The 17,604-nt window shown below is 45.7% G+C and overlaps 1 protein-coding gene across 3 annotated transcripts in view; it reads right to left on the reverse strand.

Annotated features, from left to right (window-relative positions):
* LOC119173675 (hepatocyte growth factor receptor-like) overlaps positions 1-17,604 on the reverse strand; it is a 181,491-nt gene that overhangs the window by 62,596 nt on the left and 101,291 nt on the right. For all 3 annotated transcript variants that reach the window (XM_075896063.1, XM_075896064.1, XM_075896065.1), the window contains exons 9-11: positions 12,467-12,658; positions 3,889-4,003; positions 2,534-2,803 (exon numbers count right to left, since the gene is read on the reverse strand). In XM_075896063.1, the coding sequence (XP_075752178.1) occupies positions 2,534-2,803; positions 3,889-4,003; positions 12,467-12,658 (577 nt within the window). The remainder of the gene's footprint in view (positions 1-2,533; positions 2,804-3,888; positions 4,004-12,466; positions 12,659-17,604) is intronic.

Below are 17,604 nucleotides of genomic sequence, written 5' to 3' on the forward strand. Positions count from 1 at the left end.
TACATTCACGTCCCGTAATACCAAATTTAGTATAGGTGAAGCTAAGGAAATGGCCGCCAGTGCATCAGGAGCGTGGCATGTAGTCATGTTGTTACATGATACGCATCTCGTGATTATCATATTTGCACCAGTCACATACCTTCGTTATCCATTAGCACACCGTAATACAAAATTTGGTACATGTGACACTAGCGAAATGGCCGCGAGCGCATTATGAGCGTGGCATGTAGACATGTTGTTACATGACACGCATGTCATGATTTTCATGTTACGGTCTGTCGCTTGTGTTCGCCATGCAGTCATGTCATACAATACCAGTTTTGCAACATGCCATGTGAACGAAACCATCGCAAGAGCTGAAGGACCACAAAATGCAAATCATGACATTTATGACATACATGTCATTATTTGAATCTTATGAGTAGTCAAATATGTTCTCCATACAGTATTGTTATGCCATACCAAGTTTGGTATCGATACCATTATCGAAATGGCCAGGAGAGCTAAAAGTAGTAGGCGGCTAGATAGATAGATAGATAGATAGATAGATAGATAGATAGATAGATAGATAGATAGATAGATAGATAGATAGATAGATAGATAGATAGATAGATAGATAGATAGATAGATAGATAGATAGATAGATAGATAGATAGATAGATAGATAGATAGATTCAACATATATATATATAAATATATTCAACAGCAACGCCACAGTCGATGTCGATGCCTGCGAATCTTCGTAAAAACAGGGAGAAGGTTAATTAGCCACTAAAGCAGTCAAACTAATTATTATTCACACCTACCGTCAATTTCTTTTGCCTTCTTCAAATTGCGCACGATGTGTTACAGTGTTCAGGCATATCGATTGAGCCTATGACCACCATCGTCACAATTTACAGAAAGTTATTCACTTGATAATGCCTGCTTTAATTTTGATGATTGCGTCCATTGATTTTAAAAAGTTAGCAATAAATAGTTTCGGGTCCTTCCACTCCAACTTTCCTTATCATGGCGCTCGCCAAAAATAAACTTCTAACAATATTATGTGAGTATTACGCACATATACACATTAGTTGTACATTATTTTCCCAAACTTCTTTGAGTGGGAAAAAATTTTTGCACTCTTGACCACCATTTGAAATTCACAAAATGCTAAGAGGCACGAAAGAAAAATTCTCAATGAATCAACCAATCCGTTCATCTGTGGAACTTTTTCATTTTTGCATTTCCTGAGCATCGCTATTTTAATGTACGATAGTTCTTTACAGTCACCTTATATTTTTTATTGCTCAGCGAGTGGAAAAATGTGAGTAAATTGCAGCGTCTTCAAAAATATTCTTACAAAAAACAATTACTCATAGAATGCATAAGTTACTTCTATTAAATTCCCCATGAAGCGTACTATTTCTTAATATTTTAGTTATTCTTTAGTTCATCTTTCAGAAGTTCCTTTAAAATCCAAGTGCTCTTCAGACTCAATCTGTGTAGTTGTTTTCATCTTGCTTGTTAGGACTTCAGAAACATTTCTCTTATTCGGATTCATGTCTGGTGTCTGTATTATATTTATGGCCTTGCAAACTTGAATACACGCGTGTCAGTGATATAGATTTCATTTTTTTATGTTTCAGCGGTACACCTTCGTACACCTTCATACACATTGAGATGCACTAAACGGTTTCAAGATATATCCATCCAATAAAGCAGCCTTCACTCTAATCACCAATACATTTATAACGCCTTTCAAACTAAATATTAGGTTTACATAACTTTATATGTTTTAACAAGCAATAGTTAAGTATTTGCGCCTTTACTCGATATTTTAATAAACAGATTCTGACTGGTTTGCACCCTATTGTGACCGCATTCCAATCTAAGCATTTTCTTTGTTGTAGTGAGCCTACCCTTCTTTCTAGCTGTCTTGTCTTTTTTCCCGCTGCTAGAGTAGAGTAACAAACCGAACGCTGAAATTTTGGTTTACCTCTTGGCATCTCTGTTTTGTTATCTATCTCTTCATATCCACATTTTGATAAGTTCCGTGAGACCTAGTATGGTGCGCACAAATGAGCCGTTGCGGCGGTTTGGCAACATGCCATGATGTGACGCAAAACGCGACGACACGTGTTCGGTTCTCATCCAGGTGCGCGGAATTCCAAAACAGCTGCGGACACTTCAAGTTGTACACACATTAAACAACATTAGATAATAAATGTCAATACAGAGCCTCCGCGATAGCATGCCTTATAATTGCCTTCTGGATTTGCCTCGTAAAAGCATGTTTATCAAACCTCGTTTTCAGTGGCAGTGATATGATCCCAAATGTTTCTTTTTTTTTCACTTGAAAGGATGCAATCGTATGATTGCCGACACATCTTACCTCGAAAACACATGCTCCATTTTCAATGACAAAAATATCTTTGTTATACTGAAATATTGTAGTCGAAGAAAGCGTAAGAATGAACATTCGAAAACCTCTACTGTTAATAAACCATTACGAAAAAATGAACACATCAATCAGCTAAATTTCACTAACCTTTAATTTCACGACTGGGTGCCAGAAGTCAACTCCAATTCCTTCTTCGGGAAAGCGGTCGACCCAGAGTTCTAGATGGTAGTTGAATGTGAAATATCCAGCCGTGCCATCGATGGACCGTGGTAAATGAAGGCCATCCATCTTAAAAGTGATGTGGGCTGTTATTGGTTGGTCGTGCACTTGCAAGTCTGTAGCATTAAGCACTGAAAATTCCGTCAACAAAGGGCCACTGCACGTCATCTGTTGACCACCACTGGCAACGACACACGCCTGTAACCAAAAGTAGGCACACTTCTTGTTAGGGCATGGGATATTCCGGGACAGCATAAAATATATACATATTACGTGCTTCCAAAAAGCCTACCAAACTCAGTAAAAGGGAGAGAATTTCTTTCAGAAACACGATGGCAAGATGGGCTAGCTTGGGTGTACTCATGTTTTAAAAATAATGATAGAAAATAAGTAAAAAGAGGGAAGACATACGGCAGCGTTGGATTAAAGTTGTACGCAGTGCGGTGTGTGAACCCTTAATTGCTCGTTTAAGTTTTGGCAGTGCACTATTTCTTTTTGGAAAACGATTACAGAGAAAGGCTGACCCATATGTTACTCTAAGGTGGCTTATCATAGCTTGCTTACTCTGAAAGCTGTCCGAATGCAAACATATTAAACTATTCCATTTAAATGCTTCTTGGGGCTTCCGATATGAGGCCCACGGGATGGCTTTAAGCTCTCCCTTAGTAGAGTACTCTGTACTCTAAATCGTTACCTACTTTTTTTAACCACTTCTCGAGTGTCACCGGAGCGGTCAGTTACGGGGAGGGGGAGAGAATTGGGAGGAGCACGCCGCCTCAACCTGCATGTTCCATCCGCCATAATAGGTCAAGGATTATGGTTCTATACATGAAACATAATTCTAGCAGGAAGATTGCAGAAAGTTCTTAACTTCGATGCCAAAAGTGCAAAAATTCAACAGTGCAAGCTCTCATATATCAGCGTACAACAAACAATCAATTACTTCTGTGAAGACGCGTTTTTTTGCGTAATACCGATTCCTATGACGGAATAATCAGTCCTCATTCGTTGGGGTAAAATGTGTACTTTCAGGTAACTTCTGTAGCACCCGCGAGAGCTATTATGACGGCTAAAGCTCCTTTTCTGTTGTGTAATTTTCCTGTGCTTTCGTGAACGTACAAGTGCTTGACTGAACATAAATTAAGAGATAAAAGCTTGCTTGGAAGCATACATGACTGTTCGCCACTTTTTTTCTCGGAGGAAAAGTGCATTTTATCAATGGAAGGCTGGGTGACAGAGTGACAGTAACCACAGCTAATATTGAATGGCGTGTTGTTTCTTACCTTTTCAATGTCCTCGTGCTTGTCGGATTGTTGCGAAGATGCCACTTGAGTGACCATTACGGGTGCAGCGACACTGTCCAAGTTTATGCCCGTCACATTAATGATGGGCTCCTCACTGAAAGGATACGAAATTATAGTATAGAGAATCGTACACAGTGTACTGAAAATAAAACTCGAAGTTCTAACCTGGCTGCAGCGCACTCAGCGAGAGATTTGAGAAATACATTTAAATGCGAAGCAATTCTTAGATAACTTCGGCGACTTTGAGCCTATCTATCTATCTATCTATCTATCTATCTATCTATCTATCTATCTATCTATCTATCTATCTATCTATCTATCTATCTATCTATCTATCTATCCATCTATCCATCTATCTATCTATCTATCTATCTGTCTATCTGTCTATCTATCTATCTATCTATCTATCTATCTATCTATCTATCTATCTATCTATCTATCTATCTATCTATCTATCTATCTATCTATCTATCTACCTATATATCTATCGATCTATCTATCCATCTATCTATCTATCTATCTTTCTATCTATCTATCTATCGTGGCCGTTTCGATAATGGTATCGATACCAAACTTGGTATGGCATAACATGACTGTATGAAGAACATATTTGACTACTCTTGTCATGAAAACCATGACATGTACGTCATGAATGACGTACATGTCATGACGTACATGTCATGACATTCATGACATGTACGTCATGAATGTCATGATTTACATTTCATGGTCCTGCTGCTCTTGCGGTGGTTTTGTTCATATGGCATGTTGCAAAACTGGTATGATATTGCCACGTTCCATTTCACAAGTTTTTGTTACCGTTCCGAAACACCACACAATTCTCTGCGCAAACCGCGCCTGCAGGTTTCGAGAAGGTTCCGGACTGTAGTAGATCATTTCGATAAGATCACGCCCACTGTGCGAACGGTACAGATTGTTCTGGAACCTACGCCACCACCAGCGATAACGCTAGAACATTCGACGGCAAGGGTATAAATGCCGACGCGCTTCGCCGCTTGTCAGTTGTTGATCGAAGGCGGACGCTGCGTTCGCCGCTATCAGTCCGAGACTGCTATATGTGCAAGACTGCTGCTGTAATTATACTTTCCGTCTACCGGGCACAGGTTCGCCCAAATAAACAGTTAAATCCCAACACGAAGTCTCCTGTCTTCGGCCACGTCACGACCCCGTGACATCTGGTGGAGGTGCTGCTTCGTTCATGTACCGGACGCCCCCGTCAAGCCGTGAACCCAGCCCACGTCGCGGAGAAGACACCGACGCCAACCAGGAGCAGCGAACAAGTCGCCGACAGCAAGGGCTACCACCAGAGTACGGGATTCTAGAAGACAAGGCGCGGAAGACCAAGGCCATGACCGCGACTGCAGCGACAATGACAACCGCCGCGTCCCAGCCCACGATTGTCATGCATCAACCCAGGGAACCACCAATTTTCCATGGGTCATCGTTCGAAGACCCGGAGTCCTGGCTAGAAACATATGACCGTGTGGCCGCCCTCAACCACTGGGACAACGAAGAAAAGCTCCGTCGTGTGTACTTCTACCTGGAAGACACCGCAAGGACCTGGCTAGAGAATCGTGAGTCCACGCTCCGAACGTGGGATGTCTTCTGCGGCGCATTTCTGCAAACGTTCGCGAGCGTCGCTCGCAAAGAAAGGGCCGCTGCTCAACTAGAGACCCGGGTTCAGCTACCAAATGAGAAGGTTGGAATTTTCACAGAGGAGATGACCCGCCTATTTCGTCACGCTGACCCAGACATGCCTGAGGAGAAAAAAGTTCGTTTCCTCATGCGAGGGGTCAAACAGGAGCTCTTCGCGGGACTAATGAGGAATCCACCGAACACCGTCCAAGAATTTGCATCCGAGGCGACCACCATCGAAGAAACCCTTGACATGCGCACCAGACAGTATAATCGTCGCCTGACTCCAGAATGCGCTGCTGCTCAAACCAGTGACTCCGAAAACCTGTGTGAAACGATCCGAGCGATCGTGCGGGAAGAGCTGCGCAAACTGTTGCCTTCGGCGCACCCTCAAGTGGATTCGATCGCCGACATTGTGCGAGAAGAAGTTCGGCAATCACTTCGAATTCCCCAACCACCGCTGCCCGAGCCAGAAACTATGAACTACACCGCTGCAGTGCGCCACAACGCTCCTCCCCGTCCACGCCGAAACGCCGCCTCGTCGCACTTCCGTCGCCAGACACCACCGCCGCCACCACCCCCACCGACGACCTACCGTTCGCCATCGGGCCAGCGCAGTGCGCCGAGGAAAACCGACGTTTGGCGCACCCCTGACCGCCGCCCACTGTGCTACCACTGTGGCGAGGCCGGGCACACTTACCACCGTTGATAGTACCGACAGATGGGACTGCGTGGCTTCGCCGTCGATGCACCACGTCCGCAGCCAGGGGAACGGCCACGTGACATCGCCGACTACCTCACAGGAACTCAATGGACACCACGAAGTCCTTCCCGTTCGCCATCGCCTAGCCGCCGCATGTCACCGCACCCCCGGCAGTACTCTGGCCCAACGCGGGGCCGGTCTCCTAGCCCGTATCCGGGAAACTAAGGGCAGCAACCGATGGAGGTGCGGTTGCTGTGCGACGAACTACCGAAGATCCTCCGACGACGACGCCGACGCGACGGAGCTTTTTGAACACAACACCAACCAGGCAAAGCCCTGAAGGCAAAAGCTCACTTACCGAAGGTGGCCGGACGACGCAACATGGAAGCAGCGGAACAAGCAGACGCAGCCGTGACCCGACGCCACGCCCTAACTGTAATGCAAGACGGCGAACTAGCGACCTCGACGTTCTTATCAACGGCCACAGTGTGACCGCTCTCGTCGATACTGGAGCCAACTATTCTGTCATCAGTGGGTCGTTCGCCGCAAAGTTAAAGAAAGTTAGGACAGCTTGGAAAGGCCCCGAAATCCGCGCAGCCGGAGGTCATCTCGTAACGCCTGCAGGAATCTGCACAGCGAGAGTCACCATTAACGGCCGTATTTATCCTACAGACTTCGTAGTCCTACAGCGTTGCTCGAGAGATGTCATCCTTGGCATGGACTTCTTATACCTCCATGGTGCTGTCATCAACCTAAAAACAAAGTCGATAACGTTATCCACATAAGAAGCACTACCGCCGCGCACGCCGTCAGGACACCATGCCTTGAATGTGCTGGAAGAACAAGTCACCATTCCGCCTCGATCAAGCGTCATTATTTCAGTCGGCGCTCCTAAATCACCTGACTTGGAAGGCGTCGTTAGAGGCAGTCAGCATCTGTTGGTCACTCGAAATATTTGCGTCGCAAGAGGAATAGCAGAGCTGCGGGGAGGCAAAGCAATGGTTATGCTCACGCATTTCAGCAATGAGTACAAACATGTGAACAAAGGAACAACGGTCGCATACATCGAAGAAATTGTCGAAGCCACCAGTGCATTCGCCCTCGCCGATTCTGCGGAACCTGCTCAGAGGAACCAAGCCCCTCCCATAGCTTTCAACGTCAATCCCAGACTTCCGAACGATAAGCAAGAACAGCTCAAGGCCCTGCTCCTGCAATACGAACATTGCTTTTCGTCGTCATCGAAAATTCGGCAGACCCCAATCACGAAACATCGAATCATAACCGAAGAAAATGCCAGACCACTCCGTCAGAGTCCATACAGGGTTTCGACGCGAGAACGTGAGGCAATGAAGAGAAGGGTTGATGAAATGCTGCGAGATGACATTATCCAGCCGTCCAAGAGTCCGTGGGCATCCCCCGTGGTGTTAGTGAAGAAAAAGGATGGGACCCTACGTTTCTGCGTCGATTATCGTCGCCTGAACAAAATCACGAGAAAGGACGTGTATCCTCTCCCACGAATAGACGACGCACTTGATCGGCTCCATAATGCCAAGTACTTCTCGTCAATGGACCTCAAGACTGGCTATTGGCAAATCGAAGTCGACGAAAGAGACCGAGAGAAGACGGCGTTTATAACACCGGACGGCCTCTTCGAGTTTAAGGTGATGCCCTTCGGCCTTTGCTCAGCGCCTGCAACTTTTCAACGCGTTATGGATACAGTACTGGCAGGATTGAAGTGGCAGACTTGCCTTGTGTACTTGGACGACGTCGTCGTGTTTTCCTCGAGTTTCGACGAGATCTTCGGCGCCTTGAAGCTGTACTTCAAGCCATCAAGACGTCCGGACTCACACTGAAGCCAGAAAAGTGCAGATTTGCGTATGAGGAGCTCTTGTTTCTGGGGCACGTTATCAGCAAGTCTGGAGTTCGTCCCGATCCACGGAAAACAGCCGCCATCGCCGACTTCCCGCCGCCCACTGACAAGAAGGCCGTGCGCCGATTTCTGGGCCTGTGCGCCTATTATAGGCGGTTCGTGAAAAACTTTGCCCGCATCGCCGATCCTCTCACTAACCTTACCAAGGCCGACGTGGAGTTCAAGTGGGAAACGCCACAGGAACACGCTTTCCAGGAGCTTAAACATCGCCTCCAGACGCCTCCGTTACTTGCCCATTTCGACGAATTCGCCGAGACAGAAATACATACTGACGCAAGCAGCGTAGGTCTTGGCGCCGTTCTTGTGCAGAGGGCTGACGGACTTGAAAGGATTATTAGTTACGCCAGCCGATCGCTATCCAAAGCAGAAGCAAATTATTCCACAACAGAAAAGGAGTGCCTCGCCATCATCTGGGCTACGTCGAAATTTCGCCCCTACCTCTACGGCAGGCCCTTCAAAGTTGTGAGCGACCACCACGCCTTGTGTTGGCTAGCCACCTTGAAGGACCCTTCAGGTCGCCTCGCACGATGGAGCCTGAGACTTCAAGAATATGACATTACTGTCATTTACAAGTCCGGCAAAAAACACTCCGACGCTGACTGTCTCTCTCGTGCGCCTGTCGACCAACCGCTACCCGACGACCTGGATGACGACTACTTCTTGGGAACGATAACTACCGACGACTTCGCTGAACGACAGCGGGCCGACCCGGAACTTAAAGCCCTAATAGAATACCTCGAAGGCAGGACCGCCGAAGTCCCGAAGGTATTCAAGCGCGCACTTGCGTCGTTCTTTCTACGAAACGGTCTTCTACAAAAGAAAAACTTTTCACCGCTTCGAGCTAAGTACCTCCTTGTGGTGCCTTCAGCTCTGCGACCAGAACTCCTGCAGGCCCTGCACGACGATCCGACGGCAGGGCACCTCGGTGTTTCCCGCACGCTCGCGAGGATTCAAGAAAGGTACTACTGGCCACGTCTTACCACCGACGTCACTCGTTATGTGAGGACATGCCGGGACTGTCAGCGACGCAAGACACCGCCGACAAGGCCAGCGGGACTTCTGCAGCCAATTGATCCACCTTGCCGACCTTTCCAGCAGATTGGTATGGATCTACTGGGGCCGTTCCCGACGTCGGCTTTCGGAAACAAGTGGATCGTGGTAGCTGCCGACTACCTCACCCGCTACGCCGAGACAAAAGCCCTGCCAAAAGGCAGTGCATCCGAGGTAGCTAAGTTCTTCGTCGAAAATATCGTCCTACGTCACGGCGCCCCGGAAGTCCTTATCACCGACAGAGGAACGGCATTCACTGCCGACTCAACTCAAGCGATCTTGGCATACAGCCAAACAAACCACCGCCGGACGACAGCGTACCACCCACAGACCAACGGCCTCACCGAGCGGCTTAACAAGACGATCGCCGACATGCTGTCAATGTACGTCGATGTCGAACACAAGACGTGGGACGCCATTCTTCCGTATGTGACCTTCGCATACAACACGGCGGTGCAGGAGACGACGCAGATATCTCCATACAAATTGGTCTACGGAAGGAGCCCGGCAACGACGCTCGATGCCATGTTACCCAACGTCACCGACGAAGAAAACCTCGATGTGAGCGAGTACCCTCAACGCGCCGAAGAAGCCCGACAACTTGCGCGTCTCCGTATCAAGAATCAACAGACGACCGACAGCCACCGTTACAACCTTCGACGACGCTTCGTGGAATACCAGCCCGGTGAACGTGTTTGGGTGTGGACGCCGATACGCCGACGTGGACTAAGTGAAAAGCTTCTGCGACGGTACTTCGGACCGTACAAGGTGGTTCGACGTCTCGGCCCACTTGATTACGAGGTTGTCCCCGACGGCATCACGAACTCTCAACGACGCCGACGGCGACCTGAAGTGGTCCATGTCGCGCGCCTCAAGCCGTTTCATGCACGTTAACAAACTGAAACAGTGTTTTTTGTATTATTGTTGTATTGTAATTTATTCATTGTACTTTCTTGCATTATTATTTTACCCTCATCTTTAGTTAAAGCATCGGGACGATGCCTTTTTTCAGAGGGGGGCAATGCCACGTTCCATTGCACAAGTTTTCGTTATCGTTCCGAAACACCACACGATTCTCGGCGCAAACCGCGCCTGCAGGTTTCGAGAAGGTTCCGGACTGTAGTAGATCATTTCGATAAGATCACGCCCACTGTGCGAACGGTACAGATTGTTCTGGAACCTACGCCACCACCAGCGATAACGCTAGAACATTCGACGGCAAGGGTATAAATGCCGACGCGCTTCGCCGCTTGTCAGTTGTTGATCGAAGGCCGACGCTGCGTTCGCCGCTATCAGTCCGAGACTGCTATCTGTGCAAGACTGCTGCTGTAATTAGACTTTCCGTCTACCGGGCACAGGTTCGCCCAAATAAACAGTTAAATCCCAACACGAAGTCTCCTGTCTTCGGCCACGTCACGACCCCGTGACAATATAATATGAGTGCATGGCGAACATAAGCGACATACCCTAACATGAAAATCATGACATGCGCGTCATATAACAACATGACTACATACCACGCTCATGATGCGCTCGTGCCGTTTTGCTAGCGCCACATATAACAAATTTGGTATTACGGTACGTGAATGGTGGACGAAGGTTTGTGACTGGTGCAAACATGACAGTCATTAGATACGTGTCATGTAACAACATGACTACATGCCACGCTCATGTTGCGCTGGCGGCCGTTTCGCTAGCTTAACGTATACCAAATTTGGTATTACGGGACGTGAATGGACGACGAAGGTATGATACTGGTGCAAACATGATAATCACGACATGCGTGTGATGTCACAACATTACTGCATGCCACACTCATGATGCGCTCGCGGCCGTTTCGCTTGCTTTACAAATGCCAAATTTGGTATTACGTGACGTCAACAAATGACGAAGGTATGTGACTGGTGCAAACATGATAATCATGACATGCGTGTCATGTGCAGAGCATGACTACATGCCACAGTCAAGGCGCCAATACATTTCGACGTGACGCGGTGCGCGTGCTCGCCGTCGTTCATTTTGTCGCGTCACGCCGGCGTTGCCACGCCAGGCATCGGTCCTGCCATATACTCGCAAGCAAGCGCCGTGCTGTGTTGCTTTCACGCATGCGCGTTTTTGCGCGTCCGGCGCCCCTCCGTCACAAAATGATGGAGGCCAGTGTTGTCTGGGTAACGCATCGGCACAAATTTCGCACCGGTTGCCGTCGGGCCGCGCCGACGGACGCTGGTCGCTGGTTGCGCCTGGCGTCAGACTATAGAGTGCTCGCGTTTTGCTAACGTAGCGTTGCTGTGCCCAGCGTGAGCGCACGTCAACGCTACATTGGAGTATATTGGGCCCCTCATGATGCGCTCGCGGCTGTTTTGCTAGCTCCACATATACCAAATTTGGTGTTACATGACGTCAATAGATGACGAAATATATGACTGGTGCAAACATAATATTCCTGACACGCGTGTCATGTAAGAACATGACAACTTACCACGCTCAAAGCGTAGTCGCGGCCGTTTCTATAGCTGCATACATGCTAAATTTGGCATCACGTGACGTGAATAAATGACGAAGGTATGCGACTCATCCAAACATGATACCCGTGAGACGGAAGTCATGTACGGCATCATTTACCTCCACCTCATAACGTTTTGCTGATTTTAAAGTGACATATCAACTTTTCTTATTCGTGCTTCGCATATCGTTGATTACCACTGTACGTGGGATCTGCCAATTTTTTTTTTCGGTTGTCTGCAGTTACAATGCAATGCTTTATGACATAAAAACGATCAACTCTGATACTCCAGATATGGGTTTTCATTTCGAAAAAAAGTAATACTTTTCATGGTGCTTCAAGAATGCTGAATGTCGAACGATCCATTGAACACCGTAGTGCATTGGCGAAAGGGATTGATCAAAGTCGTGCATGCCATACCGTAATTCAGTTAAGTTATGACTATGCAGAACGTTCAATCTACCTAGCCTAGTAGCAATGTTTCTTGCTCTCTTATAGCGACAGGTTGGCACAACTAGCATAAAAAAGTTGCGCAAATAAGCCTAACAAACGCCGCTAAAGGGGATACGACAAGTCCAGGCTGTGCGAACAGTTTTTCTGTATAGTTCTTATCACTGCCAATGCAAAGAACCGTGACAAATTTCGTACTCGCGACTGAGTTGGAAGTGCACTCATTGAACAATTGGCCATTTAGTGCTGCTAATGCTTGCCCTACCTGACAGATGCTTCCTTAGGTGCAATGCTGTAGATCACTGGGTCCGGCTTGTAGGTGAATGCGAAACCCGAATCGTTCACCGAGGTGAAAGGCACTTCGAAGTCATCCGTGATGAGTTTGACTTGCACGCTCTGGCCTACGAAGCTGCTATTCACGGGGCTCGAGCTGCACTCCAGAAATGTGTTCTTGAGCCTATAAAATCATATTGAAAATAAAAATTACACCACCTCGTGCTAAAGGGGACCATGAGTCCATTGAAAGCAGCACGAGGACGGCGCACCACGTTTGTATCGGAATGATGAGAGAGTGTAAGAGAAAGAGGTCCAGAGCCTCTTATCCAGTCCCTTACGCAGGCCTAAACACACTATTACGTGTGCCAGTGCGTTTTCACTAGAATACAACTCGGTGGTTCATCGCTCGTCTGCTGAATCTCGTTCCTCGACGCCATCAAATTATTGCTGGATAGATATGTGGGGTTTAACGTCCCAAAACCACCATATGATTATGGGAGACGCCGTAGTGGAGGGCTCCGGAAATTTCGACGAACTGGGGTTCTTTAACGTGCACCTAAATCTGAACACACGGGCCTACAACCTTTCCGCCTCCATCGAAAATGCAGCCGCCGCAGCCGGGATACAAGTCCGCGACCTGCGCGTCAGTACCTTAGCCACTAGACCACCGTGGCGGGGCGTCAAATTATTGCTGAGCGAGTGTAAGGAGAAAAGGCCACAGTGTCTTACCTATCCCCGTACAAAGGCCGGAACGTGCAAGTGCATGGGCGCGTTCTGGCACTACTTGGGCCAACTGTTGGGCATGCTCAGTAAGGGTGGTCACGCCGCACACTTGATTGGAATCCGCCATAAGGTGCTTTGCAACTAATATACACTTATGAGGGCTCATGGAATAAACAGAAACTTAAAAATGCAACCTCATCGGGGATTTTGACGCCACTGAACTGCTTTAGAATCCAGTGTTGTGTAATGAACCATCATTATTCTTTATTCCGCGCTTTTCTGATGAAAGTGTAGCTAACGACATCTCGGAGCACGTCATCTATAAGTGCCACAGTTTTTTAAAGAGCCAGTGAACAGGCTTCTATTTTTGTTCACACCCCAAAACGAGCTCGGCAATTTGTATAGGAGACCGCAGTGATGGGGCTTTCTGAATATTGCAACGTTGCAAGCTGCACAGAACCTCCGTTTCAAAAAAAAAAAAAAGTACCGCACTCCTTTCCTACGCCTGACCAATCATCGTTTTACGTGCAGTGACGCAAAGTCGGCGATCGTGACATGACGCAGCAGGCAGCTCGTCGATTGATCTAAACCAGGTCTCAACAAACAGTAGTGAAGTAAACGCCAGATCCTGTTCCCACCCAGAGCTACGAAACTGCCCCTTTTTTTCTTGGCCCTGCGGTGATACAGCTTTGGCGTCGCAGTTGTCGCGTGTACATTACTAGCCCAACTACAGCTCAGCATAGCGCCCGCGCGGACGTGCTTCGCTCTCGACATGAGCAAAGACGCTGTGCCGTGCTCCCTAACGGGCTGCAGAAATTAGGCGTATTTTCTTTCCTCTAATCACTTCCACCACCACATGAGCAACACGGGCGACAAAGCGTTGCTCCGTGGGCGGAGTCACGACGACGGACTACGCCTTCCCGCCCAAGTGAGGGAGAAGAGTGAGGGAGAAGAGTGAGGAAGAAACCGGCTGGAACTAATGTTCTAATCCCTGTAACTTCCTTAACATAGCACCTATTCGCTAAGTTCTTGTGGCAGCGTGAAGGAATAGTGCACATATTTCTCCCTATGACGATTTTTGGGCCTTGGATTTGTTTACTAGCCCTTTAAGGTTTACTACACATACATAGTATACAGTCACGCGTGCTCTCAAAATTACCAGAATTTTTATTTCTGGGCATTTTCCGCGAGAACAGTTAATATAGGTCTGACGAGTCAAGTCCTCGTTGAATTCGCACCCCGTTTTTAAAACAATGTGCAATAATTTGCTCAATAAAAGAATTTGACTCGCGCTCAGTACAAAACAAAGAAAACTTCTTGTTACAAATAATGCATATATTCATCATTACACTATCAACACAGAATACACATTATACATGCATATATCATAAAAAGTGGATCACACACATCACTCACTCAATAACGCAGTATACATGCACTAGGTAAACGAAAGAGAGCTTTGTATCGCGTTACAGTTATGTTTCGAATATCAATACGTCTGTACAACGCACGTGCGTAACCAATAGAAAGCGGTAATGCCAGTAGTACAACAAAGTAACTATCACGCCAGCCTACAACACGCATGCCGTCTTCACGAGAAATGTTTTATACATTCTTTTGATCTTACAATGTCTATCTGTCCAATATCATGCCTTTCTGATTGTTCTGAATTTGTATAGCTTCGTGGGACAATAATTGCTTCCTGTAACTTCTCCTAATAGCTTCCTTATCTGCTGCCCAAACGCGTACTGGGGTGCACTACCGTGCCAGTATCTTTATACAAGCTTGTGGTGTATATGCTGCATTACTTTATGAAGGTAAACTTGATCGGCCATAGGCACGCCTTGTTGCATAAATATTTCCCGTATACGTGAATCCTGGATATCCTCTGTATAATTTTCATAAATATGCAGCATTCGTTCTTATAGTATAATTTGCCTATTATAGCTGTGTTGAATAATAGTGCCCCATACTAGTGAACAATAGGCAATTTTCGAGTAGACCAAAATATATAATGAAGAGTTTTCCTTGGGCGATGAGGTATTCATATGGAAATATTTCAGTTACATTATAGTACTCGAGCTATATCGATTGCCAAGTGGTTCACATGACATCACCATGTCAAAGAATAGAGGAACCAAAAACATAAGAATTTCTGTTCACGTGTTTGCCTATAATGCTCAGTGCTGTAGGTAATACGCATGTCATATTGTTCTCGTTCATTTGGGTCAGAAAAAATAAAGTATACTTTGTTTTAGAGGCACTTAATTTCAGGCAGTTTTCTTTTAACCCTTCGGAAAGCTAGATAATCATTAGTCTTTTTTTTAAATTTCACTTTTTGTTCGCGAATTGAAAAAATGAACTTTCGTCATTCGCGAACATTACCATATCGCGGGTTTGGTCGATTTGCCTTATATCCTCGGTGTATAACAAAAAGAATGTATGACCTAACACTCATCCTTGGGGCACTCAATTTATTACATTTAACCATGCGGAGGAGTAATTATTTACATTTATAACCTGGAAGCATTTCTCAAGATAGTTACTAATTTCAATAACGTGGCCCATAAGCCATAAAAGTGCAGTTCCAAAAATAATACACCATGGTTAAGCCGAGTCAAACGCTTTTCGCAAATCTAGAAACAACCCTAACGTATACTTTTTATTTTCAATATCTTGAATGATTTTCTCGTTTGCGTTAAGTAGCGGTTCCTCAGTTGATTTGCGTTTTTGAAATCCAAACTGTGAACTAGATACAATACTGCATTTTCCTGGAAACTCTGTTATACAATCATTAATTTCCCACGCAAAACTTTTGAAAAAGTGGGCAATACCGATTTTGGCTGTTAATTTGTAAGGACGTTTTTATCTCCAGATTTGTATATAGGTACACCAATTTCTATTTTTAATTGGCCCGTGTTGAACACGAGGTTAATAATATGCGTTTGAAACTTTGTTAATAGGTTGGAAACATATTTATTCAGTTGAGTTTTAAAATCATCATAGCCAGCAGCGGCACCATGTTTTATTCTACTAAGTAACTGTTCAGCTTCAAGCGGAGAGACGTGATGCAGCACAAAAGAGTTAGTAAATTAACGAATTTTGTTGGTTGCTGTATTCCTACAGCTTCGCTATCAGTATTTTCTGATTGTATAAATACTGATTAAAATTATCAGCCAGACACTGTCCTGTTAGCTTAGTTCCATTCATTTCAATACCTTGAACGCTATCTGTTGCAGCCGTTTTGCTTGTTAGACTGTTTATCATTTCCTATATCATTTTTGCATTAGTTTGATGTAAAAACAAGCTTTTGTAATAATTTTTGCTTGCTTTATATATACAGTTTGTTTATTTCGGACCTTTTTGAACTCCTTCAATAGGTTTAAATCATGCGCAGTAATGAAAGTGTGATAATTTTTTTTCTCTTATTCTTTCATACAAAGCTTCATCATTACTGACATTTAACTTAATATAAAAGCCAATTGCACAGGCCTCATTAGGATTACTGCCGTCACACACGCTAGTCCAATTTATTTCCATTTATTTTCTCCTGCCGTGAAAAGTTGTCAAGCAAATTATCATTTATCACGTGATATTTGCTTACGTCCTATTTTTGTCTACTCTTGAAATGAATACCAACGCAAAACACGTACAAATGATCACTCATGTCACTAAATATCACTCTTTCCATGAGTTCTGAGGCACTAATATACCTTACACAGAAGTTATCGTAGCTGTTTTCGGGTGAATACGTGTGGGCACAGAATCCAAGTTCTAGCATCCGTATCACATAATCAAAACCTCGTTAACCACTGCATACAAGTCATCAGTAACTGTACTGATATTCATGTCACCAACAGCAAAATAAAGGTAGCTAAAAATCTGCAGCATTTGCTCAAGAAAATCTAAGAACTCGCGTTTAGAACCAACTGGTTGCCTGAATTTATATGACAGCAACCTGGAATTGAGATGTTCTTATCACTAAGCATTCAGCATTTGCACTTGAGATCGTGATTCCTTAATCATACTATCAGCCCAACCACCTGTAAAGAGGCCATGAAAGAATTTTTCAAGTTTCCATGGAGTGAATTCAGTGAAAGAGCTTATTGCCTCACGAATTCAATGCCGCAAAAATTTGAAGAATCCGTCCAATGCGAGTAGAGTCATTAAAATTTGTCGCATGCTGCAATTGTCTTCTCTCGTCCCGACGAAAGCACTGGAAGCTGAGCAGAGATGGATGTCAGGGGCAAAGAAAAATGTCACGCGCGCCACGTGGCCTGGAGCTCTTTTTGTTACTTCGCATGCGTGGCTTTTTCAGTGTGATAGCGCGCACACGCCAACGTTTTGCACACGCATGGACAAGTCGCGGTCTCCCGTGATGTTCTCTGTAACGACCGAGCGCGC

Source organism: Rhipicephalus microplus, chromosome 5, assembly GCF_043290135.1.
Source record: "Rhipicephalus microplus isolate Deutch F79 chromosome 5, USDA_Rmic, whole genome shotgun sequence".
NCBI lineage: Eukaryota > Metazoa > Arthropoda > Arachnida > Ixodida > Ixodidae > Rhipicephalus > Rhipicephalus microplus.